This window comes from Amphimedon queenslandica, unplaced genomic scaffold (assembly GCF_000090795.2).
Source record: "Amphimedon queenslandica unplaced genomic scaffold, v1.1 AMPQUscaffold_13228, whole genome shotgun sequence".
Lineage (NCBI taxonomy): Eukaryota > Metazoa > Porifera > Demospongiae > Haplosclerida > Niphatidae > Amphimedon > Amphimedon queenslandica.
Window position 1 is genome coordinate 3,196 of NW_003546536.1, and position 11,912 is coordinate 15,107.

Here is an 11,912-nt window from a genome sequence, read left to right on the forward strand (position 1 = left end):
CGCCGAATTCCTTTTCGTACTTTGCAAAGAAAATGGCAAGTAATTCACACTCACCCAATGCCCTTATAACCACGCCCCTTTGAGTATCCCTTCTGGTGAAGTACACAGGCTATGGGAGAGCAGCTGGTCTATTGATGTCACGTGGGTTACTGGGAGGGGGGACGTCTCCCGGCCAGTCAAATTACTCGAGTGACGAGGAAGATTCTGACACTGAAGAATACATGCAATCCAAGTACTTAAGCAGCAAACTATTAATAGTACCGAGTGCTATTTATAGCCTATTAAGATTACTTAATGCTAGTTAATGTACTTTAATCTATTAATAGTACAGTATAGAAACACTTCATGCAATTATTATTATATAGAGTGAACAGTTTTCCTTTTTAGGTTGGACATGATGACAGGTGGACCTGCTAAAGATGGAGCCTCAGCTCTTGAAGGAATGACTGACGAAGAGAAGGAGAAAGAAGCAAGAGAGCTTCATGATCTTATACAAAAATTAAACGAGTCAGTGTTACTATTTTTGTCAATGCATACTGCATCCTTTTTAGGAAAGGCATTATTCAGATGGCTCCACTAGGCAGTGACAACCAACCAATCAAATTACCTCCTCCACCACCTGATGATGACAATGATAGTGACCCTGAGTAATAATAGTCACATGTAGACATAACAGTTATTATTATTACTATTGTACTATTACAAATAATTATCATTACACTTCATTGAAAGGAGTTAATGTTTCCTTGAAATTCACTGAGTTGTCTTACATCTATTCCTGTAGCACCAAATGAGACAGGCTATTAGCAGGACAGTCATGATTAGACCAACCAGTATTGTGGCATATACCAACACTTCATGGAATATCGAGCTATAGGTCATGTCCATACGGTATATTAAGTTATCTGATCCACACACAGTTGTGTTGAGCTGTGCAAGCAAGCATAGATCACTGACAGAACCTTCAGAATAGAAATAACTGGATCTTATCCTAATCCTGGAAGAGATGTTCTGTACATGTACTATTGCACTGTCAATAATGTCATCAGGAGGTACATTAAAGTCATAGACCATTTTGTTAATGCCCCACGTATTGACTTGAGAGCAATTGAAAGGGAATTGATCACAGCGAAAGAAGTAGTATGAAGACTCAGTAACATCTATTGTGACTGCTTTTTCTCCTACTTTTAGCAAAGCGCAGAGAGCTTCATGATCAGTTGCAGATGGACAATGATGACCACGAAACTGTTCCTTAACAGCAGAATCAGCATCAACTTCTTCTGAAAAGAGCCAAATTTCATACGGTCTTATGACGCTTTCACTAATGGTAACACTGGAATGAGAAACAAGATAATTAAAATCAATATGAGGAAGAGAGCTTAATACTTCTTCCCTTGTTTCAATGTTGCTACACTTTGCTAGCAATACTTCTGCACTACAAGTGTCTTCTTGACCCCATAGCACTATATCAAGTGAAGGAGGTACATATGCTGGGAGAGGGAGACGTATTGTGTCTCCTGGTAATATGGTGACTGTTTCTTCTTGCTTGTAGCTGAAAGCGAGTGTAAGCAATGAAACTTCTATTGCAACTGCAACAATCAAGCAGAATATAAACGAAATACAGGCTGCAGCTAATGATTGAAATAAAATTAATTATTACATTAATAATAATAATTAGTATTAATTACTTTTGTAACTTGATGGTTTAGGATCAGGATTGACATCATCCATACCTATATCTACTGTAAGTAATTTAAACACATATATACATAAATGTTATAATACCTTGATTGGAATTTATTGATCTACGATTACTCCTGTTAGTACTTTTGTTAGATCTACGAGTACTCTTGTTAAGTTTAATAAGAGGTTCTTCTTCTTCAGTGTTACCAAGATATGTTGGTAGTGATGTTGTGAACTTTTCTGTCGTAGAATTTGGCGGAATTGGTGTGGTTTTTGTCCTTTGCTTAAGACCTAATAAAAGCCCATTAATTTATATAATTCTTAAAAATAATACTGCACCTTACCATCTTGCATAACTGCCTGGTAAGCATCATCTAGAGCCTTGAGTGCATCATTATCTTCATTTGGAGGTATGTTACTCTTCCATGCTGTAAAAATAGCTAGAGCAATGACTGCTTCATATTCTCCTTTATTTCGATTCAGGATACTATCAATATTTGCACTCTCCAGACCTAGAGCCAAGCCAAATTTTTTGAGCTTGGCAGCGTCGACATTGCTGTTCTGCCCATTGTCAAATAAACTCTCTAGCATTGGGTAAACAGCACAATCTGTAAGACCTATGGGTGATGAAAGAAAAAATAAATTCCATGTAAGTTAGATAGACATACATATTGTAATCAACAATAATTATAACCACTGACCAGCAATAGTTTCTGGTCTATTGCGATTCTGGGTGAAGTCACTACGGCGATGTTTAGTACCAGTAAAAAATGCAGACAACAGTTCACGGTCCTTCTTGGTTAGACGAACTCCCCGCTTATTCCTCCAGGTAGTATAAATCTGAAAGCCATGCAATCTGGTGTCACTGGTTTCAGCTTTTATGACTTTAATTTCTGCTAGTGTCAAACCCAGTTTTAGTCCAAAGACTGTCACATCGCAAGAAGGTAAGTTCTCAGTTGAAGCTATGACCTCATCATTGGTGTATTCTAAATAGAATCTAACGGTTAAACTCAGCCAACTAAAAGTCTAAAAGCCCCCATACACTAGGCAACATGTTGCTTACAAGATCAAAGTAACCACAAATGTTGCAAGCAACATGTTGCCTAGTGTATGGGGGCCTTAAAGGAACTAACCTGGAATGGTCTCTTGTTCCTCTACATCTTGTACTTGTACACCTCCTTCCTCTATACCATTTACCCGGCAAGCCATTATGCAGCGCAGCTATGCCTGTGGTACTTGCGGTACAGGTCAATTTTTCCATCTATGATTTTTCTAATCTCAAAATTTTTGTCATTTAAGGGGTGTGGCTAGTAGAAATTCTAAATTTTCAAAATGCCTGTTAAAATTTTGTCAATAATCACTACAAAACACAAAAATTAATCAGTAGCTACAATTCTTATTATAAACATAACCTTTTTGTAATTAATGTAAAGTTGAAAACTCTGCTACATGACAGTCTACCACTGACAGCTTACCCCAATTCTTACTTCTATTTCGGTCATATCGATTAAAAATATCTCGTTTAGCTTCGTAAAGGGTGATAAAATCAGACTCTTTTATCATTTTATCCAGAAAATCTTCTGCAAGTCTGGCATGGCGTCTCAAGAGTCATTTAAGGGGTGTGGCTAGTAGAAATTCTAAATTTTCAAAATGCCTGTTAAAATTTTGTCAATAATCACTACAAAACACAAAAATTAATCAGTAGCTACAATTCTTATTATAAACATAACCTTTTTGTAATTAATGTAAAGTTGAAAACTCTGCTACATGACAGTCTACCACTGACAGCTTACCCCAATTCTTACTTCTATTTCGGTCATATCGATTAAAAATATCTCGTTTAGCTTCGTAAAGGGTGATAAAATCAGACTCTTTTATCATTTTATCCAGAAAATCTTCTGCAAGTCTGGCATGATGTCTCAAGAGTAAATGTTTCAATTTTTTCTTACTATTAATACACAGAGCATCACCAAATGCCAAATTTATTGGTTTACATTGGCAATCCATATAGAGATGAGTGAGGTTACCATACAGTGCTGGATCTACTGGTAGTTCGATAGCTTTGACTAGCGAACATCTAATGATAAGAATCGAAAGTTTCTGGCATTTCCTAAGAATGCTTTCAAGCCCTTCAATATTGTACAACTTTAATGTAGCTGTAGCATATGAAATATTGATTTCCAGATATAAAAGAGACTCCAGATTTGATATCATTGAAAGCAAATGTTGACTAATAAAATAGTCTAGTTCTTCAGTTCTAATAGTTTCAAAGATGTGAAGACCCTTGAGTCTGGTCATTCTCTTAATGTGACCAATAACACTTTCCTTTACTGCCAATTCTCTATCAGTTAGGACTCCTGCTGAACGTCCATCATGCTGCCGTGAGTTGGAGTTAAGTGGTGAGAGAGAGAAACAGCTGATTGACAAATATTCCAAATATTTCATTTTCGACAAAAGATTCCAAAAGCGTTCTACATCAAAGTTGATACTATCTCTGGAACTAGTAGCAAAAAGAGACACATCTAATCCTCTTAGTTTGAGGCAGTGTACAGATAATGGAACCATGTAAGCATTAAGACAATCTGATATAATACTTCCCCTCAAACTGACCTCCAATACGTTAGGGGTCTCCTTGACAATCATACGAAAGGACTCAAGTGATACGATTACAGAAGAAAATCTAAGTACGGTAATGTTAACTCCATATTGACTGTTATAAACTGACAGACCAGGAGTGACAGCTTTGTCTTCAAAAACAGCATATCTTTGATTAACATCATTATTCATTGGTGTGATCATATCTCTCATTGTAACCATTAGCTCTCCATTAGCAGTCACAGCAACAGATTCAGAACGATTGGGGCCAATTTCGAGCGAGTACTCGGGTACATCATAAAAATCAAAGTCCAAAGGTCGGCGAAATTTCCTATAAGCTGCAAAATAAGCTGAATGAGTGACATTGGGAAGATGGTGTATATTCCTGGACCAATATTGCTTGCCATAAGTTGAAACAACAATAAATGTTTGAGGTAAGCAGTTGTTTAACAACCATAGCTTAAAAAATCGTACTGGTTTAAAATAATTGTAAACCAGTACAACTTTTTTCAACTTAGCAAAAATGGCAAAATATTTTTCTCTAGAAAAAGGAAACCCGTAAGGAAAAGCGAGGCTTAAGAACTGCAAATGATGTAAAGCTGAATAAATCTTCTCCAAAGCATTGACAGAAATCTGAAACCCATAAAGATTCAAAGTATGAATGTTATCAAAGCTAAGAATCATTCGTTGATATGCACTGAATGGTAGTTGTCCCCTTAAACTCAGTGACTGTACATGTGGGCGACATGTTCGTAAAGCTGACTTGATGAATGGGGCATTTGTATTATGATAGGCATCATCAATAACAACGTTTCTCCACAAATAAGGATCAGAACATATCATGTAGAGCCTTCTATTGACTAATCTAAGGGACATCTTATCTCTGAGTGAGAGGAACATGTATATCTCTTGTATTACCTCATTTGGTAGGGAATCAAACCATCAAACGGATTAGTATATTCCTTATCTTGATAATCATCTATCAGCAAAGGAAGCTGGTTTGCAGTGGATCGATTGATAGGAGGTTCTGAGTGGTAGAAATCATCATCAGACTCGTCATCAAAGAAAGAAATATCAAATTTAAGTCTTTTACAGCAAGGCTCAGCTTCAGACATTGTATGGATTTTAGGTTGTTCTCTTCTTCTCCTTGAAATTTAACACACGTGATTGCACATGTGTATGTATATTGAGCATGCGCAGTATTTTATAATTAACTAGTCAATTAACCATAATAACTACCATACGGGTGTGGCTAGTAGACAAGACATGTCTGCTTGTTATTTGGCTGTGATAATATCTTCCACTGGCGTCCCTCTCTTCATAAGAACCAAAGGAGATGTACCCCAGGCTAGTATTCACTCCATTTTACTTTTAAATCATTTGGCTTTACTTCAAACAGCTGTCCTTCCCTGTGGTAGGATCTCTTAACGGAGTCCATTGGTTCACTGAGAATGCAAAGGCTTCCTTGCTTAGCTGTACCAGCAAGAACGTTAGAATAGTCTGGAAAAACTTTCATGATTGGTAAAGTAAAGTTGTTTTTGCAATAATTATTATATATTTCGTAGTCTAACGCTGATCCTTGTCTCTACTAATGACAGCCCAACTGATACTCACTGCAACTACCTATCGACACTCATTTTTAATGCTATGGTATATATTGTTGTTATTATTGTTTTTATAATAATAGTTGTTGTTGATTTAGGTCCTTTTGATTGGTCTTCCTGATTTATTACGAATTGAAGATCCTGAGAATCTGAAGAGAGATTTACGAGTGAGAGAGAGGGAGGGAGGGAGAGAGGAAGAGGGGAATCATAATGTCTTTTTCTTGTATCTAGTGCTGTTACCCATTGATAGACCTGTTGCTAGGCAACCAGTTCACCATGTCTCCTCTTACACAAACAGTCGAGGTTTTAGTTGATCACGAACATAAATCATTAATGGTTAGTGGGCGGAGTCAGACTATGAATAATTAATGAATCATTAATAGGACGGTCTTGGGTCATTAAGTGAAGCAATAGAGAGTAACTACAGCTGCTTAATAGTGAATCATCAGATAATACACGCTACTGAAAGCTGGTAGGTGTGGTCAGACACACCCCTAATAATTATCCATTATAATTTAGGTGGCAATTGGACGTTATTGATTCCAACCTGTTGACGCTCCTCCCTTCGTCTCTACCGCCAACCCAATGTACCGATGTACCAGTGTACCTACCAGTGGCTAGCAATACGTCACCACACAGGTTATTAGTATTCCGTTTGTATGATTCCGTCTCTCTCTTGGTCTTATGTGACACGGAACCATCTCTCGACGTCGCTCAAAAGATTGTGGTACAGATTTGGCTTCCATTACGTGACAAGATCATTAGTCTTCCCTTGCTGGTACCCAGGGCCTTCCCCCTCAGTGTTACCATGGACTCCAGCGTCATTGGATTCTGTTTCGTTAACTTATTAACTCGTCGGTCCTTATTGTCGGTACTCTCGTACGAGACACAAGAGAGAAACCCTGCACTGCTCAGCAAAGGTACAATTTATATTGTACCTATTATTAGAAATGTAGGAATTGATTGCTCCAAAATCTCTGTGCTATAGTACAGGGATTTTGGCCAAATTTTGCAAAAATTGAATGGGAGGGAATCCTCCATTTTTATAATTTTTTTCTCATACATATACATGTTCCTATGTTATGCTTTAATGCTCCGTTGCTAAATTTACTGAAATTAGTTCACACATTTAAAAGTATATTTTCTCTAGGATATCAAGGAGCATTAGATGATAATAAAAAAAGAGACTATTTGATTCAATTTTATAAAACGGTTGCCGACAATCTTCTACCAATACATGCACCTGCAACAGCTTCTGATAAGAACACCACACCCACTCATGCCCCGCCTACTAACGAGGACAATGATGAACTGGGCGGAGTTAAAAATAATAATAACAATGACAGCTACAATCTGGTACCATTGACAAAGGATAGGATCCCCCACAAGATTATAGAAACTTACAGCTGCACAAAAGTAAATAAATTAGTTACTATTCTTGCTAAATAATGTACAATAATTTGTCTTCTTTCTTACATAAAATCTCTCTCTTCTGAAGGGATTCAAAGGTTATGCAATTAATAACTTTCAGTACAATATATTTTTATTGTTTGACGTGAACACACCCACTTATGCCTTGAGGGAAATCAGTCATGACACACTTCAATCACTAGTGGCAAAGGGAGTCCTTTAATTCTTGTGACATTTGAACAATCTTTTTTGACCAGAATTTCAATTTTTATATTCATTTTTATATTCATTTTTAATATTCATTTTTAATATTCATTTTTAATATCAATATTCATTAGTATGATTTGGATTTATTACAAAATTGTCAAATTTATTTATTATACGGATAATTGAGCAGCCATGGTCTACCAGAGAGTCTTCTCTTCACAGTTCTAATCTAAAATAAAAATAAAAATTGAATTAAAATTGCAGTTTATTAAAAGAGGTGTGGCTAGTTATTGATTCTAAATACAAGCCCCACCCAATTCCAAACAACCCTGAGCTAGTCAACCAAAACAAGACAAGGAAAGAAAACAAGGATGGCTCAAGTGGAGCAGAACTTTAAGATAATATTCTTCCTATTCAACATACTCTTCTTTGTAAGAAACAGCCAAACAATCATTGCAAATCGCGTCCTACTCTTTCTCTCCTTTTAGTGCATGGGGGCTGGTATGTTGGCAGTTGGTATCTACAATATAGCCTCTCTTCTTGGGTTTGATATCTTTGCCCGCTCAGTCTACCTAACAGGCGGTGCCCTCTTTGTTATGGTAGGAGCTGTTAAGATGATCCTGGCTCTCCTTGGTATGATTGGCCTTTTCTTGGAGAACAGGATCCTACTGACTATAGTAAGTGTTTCATACCCATACCTCCATACTCTCATTCTGATAATTCCATGTTTCATTCTTGCAAACAAAGGCCCTTTCATTTACACGTACAGAAGTGCTTTTACATAATGGACACTTTGGGGCCAAAAAGTGTCTCTGTTATACAGAGGTGTCCTTTATGTGGAGGTTATTTTATACAGTAAGGAATGTAATTGGTACACTAGGTGCTGTCCGTTAAATGGAGGTGTACGCTATAGAGAGTATCCATTAAGAGAGGCTATACTGTATACTTGATGAGTGATGGAGGAAGAGAGAGAGAGAGAGATAGAGTAAAGAGAAGATCTTAAAGATAGAGTGTGTGGTTTGTCTGTGTGCAATGACTTCCTGTCTCAATTTATTTGGACTATTGCCAATTCTTATCTACACGTATACACAACCCATATATGATCTACTAATACAATAATAATAATAATAATAATCATATAACTACATGTATGTATGCTAATATGTACAATTGTATCTTTGTGGGTGTGTGTATGTGCTTTAATACAGTATGATATTACATCTCTCCCTCCTCAGTACACTCTTGCCAGTTTATTTGTGATTCTACCGACACTAGCAGCTGGAATATTTGGACTACAGCAATGGTTTTTTGTGGTAAGTCATTATTAATATTAGAAAAACACAATCATTAATTAATTATTAGTATGATGAGGTGGGTACGACCCTAACTAACACATATCGTAGTGATGCAGAATTTGAAAGGACTCAAACTCTTCGTGATCAATTCAGAGTGGACGTGAGTTTAAAATTAATAAACACAAGTCTACGTAATTATATTAGTATAGTTGCCATTATATTTAAACTTTCCTAATTTCTCTCTCCCTTTAGTTCCATTGCTGTGGTATTATGTCAGGGTCTCAAGATTACATTAATAATGGTCGTGCAGTTGAGGATGAGTCATGTATGAATGCTACTAGATACAGGACAGTTGAGAACATTGACATACCACGAGGCATTGTAAGTATATTGATAATGCATTTAATGGTAACTGAGAGTGCAGCATCAATGGTTACTGAATATGAGAGAATATTCAATGCCCAAACACAGGATCATGTACACGTACTTTGATGTAAGAATTGTTGGATCTAGAGGTAGTTGAGAAAACTTTTGGTCTCTCATGCTTTATTATAAGTTCTAAATGTAGATCTAAACGATATCTTTTCTCTTTTGTAGGGCTGTCAGTATTACATATCTGATGCTATTCGTGACCACCTGTACTATATTGGGACAATAGGTCTCGCCTTTGGGTTCTTTGAAATAACAGCTGCTATTTACGCCATGCACAACGCTGAAGGACTCTGATACTCTAGTTATTAAAGCCACACCTCTTTCATCAATGAACTACCAGTGTGACTGTCAGTGTATTTTTTGTAGTTTTTAGCGGAACAATAATTATTAATTTCATCGTTTTTTTGACAATACTTTTTAACTCTTTTTTTCTCTGTACACCTGTCATTACCTCGTTTGGCGTGAAATGAAGTATTGTTGCTATGGGAACGATGAGTTGTTCCTGTCCACTGTCTGAGCACATGTAGTGAAATATGACGTTTTTTAAATACTCTAAATTTTCTGTTTCTCTTGACCTAAAATGAATAATAAGTAAGTACTATGAATTTGCTAAGTGAACTAAACAGCATGAGCTTCATGAGCTGACAAGAACTACAATACAGTACATGGCATTTGAAGCAACTTTAAAAATTTGTAAAAAATCCAAACTTGATCGGAATCAGTTCAAACTTGCTACACAACATAAGTACATGTATATGCATCAGATAAAGTTATAAAAATGGAGAATTCTCTCCTTTTCATTTTTGACAAAATTTGGCCCGAGACCATGTACTATAGTACAGGGATTTTGGCCAGATTTTGGAACAACTTTAAAAATTCGTAAAAAATCCAAACTTGATTGGAATCAGCTCAAACTTTCTACACAACATAAGTACATGTATATGCATCAGATAAAGTTATAAAAATGAAGAATTCTCTCCTTTTCATTTTTGACAAAATTTGGCCCGAGACCATGTACTATAGTACAGGGACTTTGGCCCGATTTCGGAGCAACTTCAAAAATTCGTAAAAAAGCCAAACTTGATCGGAATCAGCTCAAACTTTCTACACAACATAAGTACATGTATATGTATCAGATAAAGTTATAAAAATGAAGAATTCTCTCCTTTTCATTTTTGACAAAATTTGGCCCGAGACCATGTACTATAGTACAGGGAATTTGGCCTGATTTTTGAAGACTCTAAGGATATGCCTTACCTGTCTCTTTCTAATTTCCTTATCTCTTCCTTCAAGAGCATGTTCTGCTCCAAGTGCCTCTGCTCCCTGTGATGTCATATGATGTCAAATGATGTCACACATTACACGTATATACCTTTCAGTTAGGTCTCTCATAGAATCTTCCAGTTCTAACTTACGAGATCTTAGTGACAAAAGTTCTTCAGTAATCCGTTCTTTTTCTTGATGATGCAAATACAACTGTACGTCATTATTAACTGGAAATGACTGCATGTATGAGAGGGGAAGGGAGATTGAATTATTATTAATTATTTAAAGTTACTTGTTCCGTTAGTTCTTGTACTATATTGCTACTAAATAAAGCTCCTCCTCTTACTCCGCCCACTCTAATTGAGTTCCTTTCTTCTCTTTTGGTCAATGATAAATCTTCTCTCAATCCTAATTATAAAAATGAGCTCATTTTTAAAAAATATCCTTAAATAGCACATGCTTTTTATTAAAAATGGCTCCAAAATCACCTCCAATTTTTATTACATTTATTACGTGTGTCCATATCATTCAAACATACTCTCATTCTCTTCATTGCTGCTGCTTGAATTATGACTAGTAGACCGAGACAGCATGACTCCACCTCCTGCCACGCCCCTTTCTGTTCCTAATGATTTACGAAGTGTTGACAATTCCTTCTCTTTTTCCTCCAGCAGACATCTTGTCCTCTCTCTCGTTGACTGAATGTGTTGCTGTAACTCTTGCAGCTTTTGCTAAAAATAACAGTATACTTCAGTAATCCAACTATAGTATACATTTTAGTATATTACTCAGTATATTTCAGTAAATTACTAGTATACTCCAGTATATTACCTTATGCTCCAGTTCTGCTTGTAGCATTTCCTGAGAGTGTTTCTCTGCTTGTTGTCTGAGGTTAGCTCTTAGTTTCTGAAGAGCCAGCGAGTGTTCCTCTTTCGCTTTCTCTTTCTCTCTCTCGAGTCTCTCCACAGTTTCAAGAGTTGTCTCATATTTCTCCTGCAACTCGTAAAACTCTTTATTGGATTCATGCTCCTAGACATATGACGATATTATTATTATTAAATTTATTATTATTATTTTTTTACTTTATTATTCTTTGTTTTCAGCACAAGCTGTGCCTTTTGCTTATAGCTATCAAACTCTTGTCTCAGCTCAGTCATTTCCTCCCTCATTCTCTGTGGCTCTCTTGATAACAGCTCAGAATATTCAGCCACACTCATATCTATGCAAAAGTGAGTGTGATTTTATGGGTGTGGTCACAAACTAACCTTCCAAGTTAGCTGGTAGACTGGATCGCTCCTCTAATATTTTTAAAGTGGCAACTTTTAAAAGTTGGCGTAATTTTGATACTTTATCTTGCAGCTGTCCCAACTGTTCCATTAGCTCATTATTAGCGTGAACATTACTACAAACAACAAACAAC

At 36.4% G+C, this 11,912-nt stretch overlaps 6 protein-coding genes across 7 annotated transcripts in view; 3 read left to right on the forward strand and 3 right to left on the reverse strand.

Moving 5' to 3' along the window:
• The first annotated feature begins 98 nt into the window (after window positions 1-98).
• LOC109584246 (synembryn-A-like) lies at window positions 99-752 on the forward strand. Its single transcript, XM_019999934.1, has 3 exons — window positions 99-232; window positions 388-507; window positions 552-752. Exons 1-3 carry the CDS (start codon window positions 135-137, stop codon window positions 649-651), a joined length of 318 nt encoding a protein of 105 aa, XP_019855493.1. The 5' UTR covers window positions 99-134; the 3' UTR covers window positions 652-752.
• LOC109584245 (uncharacterized) lies at window positions 649-3,319 on the reverse strand. Of its 2 annotated transcripts, none has more exons than XM_019999933.1 (6): window positions 2,817-3,319; window positions 2,385-2,669; window positions 2,028-2,300; window positions 1,786-1,974; window positions 1,689-1,739; window positions 649-1,631 (listed from the first exon to the last, which is right to left on the reverse strand). In XM_019999933.1, the coding sequence occupies exons 1-6, from the start codon at window positions 2,890-2,892 to the stop codon at window positions 754-756; spliced, it is 1,752 nt and encodes a 583-aa protein (XP_019855492.1). In that variant the 5' UTR covers window positions 2,893-3,319; the 3' UTR covers window positions 649-753. The 2 variants fall into 2 exon arrangements, with proteins under 2 accessions (XP_019855492.1, XP_019855491.1); XM_019999932.1 differs by having other exon boundaries at window positions 1,689-1,742.
• Window positions 3,320-5,501: 2,182 nt separating this feature from the next.
• LOC105313762 (protein fuzzy homolog) lies at window positions 5,502-7,592 on the forward strand. Its single transcript, XM_011407448.2, has 9 exons — window positions 5,502-5,625; window positions 5,678-5,799; window positions 5,844-5,928; window positions 5,981-6,049; window positions 6,114-6,218; window positions 6,266-6,354; window positions 6,402-6,802; window positions 7,033-7,298; window positions 7,381-7,592. The coding sequence occupies exons 1-9, from the start codon at window positions 5,545-5,547 to the stop codon at window positions 7,513-7,515; spliced, it is 1,353 nt and encodes a 450-aa protein (XP_011405750.1). The 5' UTR covers window positions 5,502-5,544; the 3' UTR covers window positions 7,516-7,592.
• An 11-nt stretch (window positions 7,593-7,603) lies between these two features.
• LOC109584244 (GRIP and coiled-coil domain-containing protein 1-like) lies at window positions 7,604-11,895 on the reverse strand. Its single transcript, XM_019999928.1, has 9 exons — window positions 11,758-11,895; window positions 11,575-11,711; window positions 11,324-11,521; window positions 11,031-11,223; window positions 10,785-10,900; window positions 10,599-10,729; window positions 10,484-10,549; window positions 9,678-9,801; window positions 7,604-7,728 (listed from the first exon to the last, which is right to left on the reverse strand). Exons 1-9 carry the CDS (start codon window positions 11,867-11,869, stop codon window positions 7,663-7,665), a joined length of 1,143 nt encoding a protein of 380 aa, XP_019855487.1. The 5' UTR covers window positions 11,870-11,895; the 3' UTR covers window positions 7,604-7,662.
• LOC100637514 (tetraspanin-11-like) lies at window positions 7,793-9,664 on the forward strand. Its single transcript, XM_003388597.3, has 6 exons — window positions 7,793-7,930; window positions 7,988-8,176; window positions 8,735-8,812; window positions 8,862-8,954; window positions 9,047-9,175; window positions 9,392-9,664. The coding sequence occupies exons 1-6, from the start codon at window positions 7,871-7,873 to the stop codon at window positions 9,518-9,520; spliced, it is 678 nt and encodes a 225-aa protein (XP_003388645.1). The 5' UTR covers window positions 7,793-7,870; the 3' UTR covers window positions 9,521-9,664.
• Window positions 11,869-11,912, reverse strand: part of LOC100637639 (GRIP and coiled-coil domain-containing protein 1-like) — a 1,743-nt gene continuing 1,699 nt past the window's right edge. Inside the window, exon 8 of the mRNA XM_019999906.1 lies at window positions 11,869-11,894. Within this exon, the coding sequence (XP_019855465.1) occupies window positions 11,869-11,894 (26 nt within the window). The remainder of the gene's footprint in view (window positions 11,895-11,912) is intronic.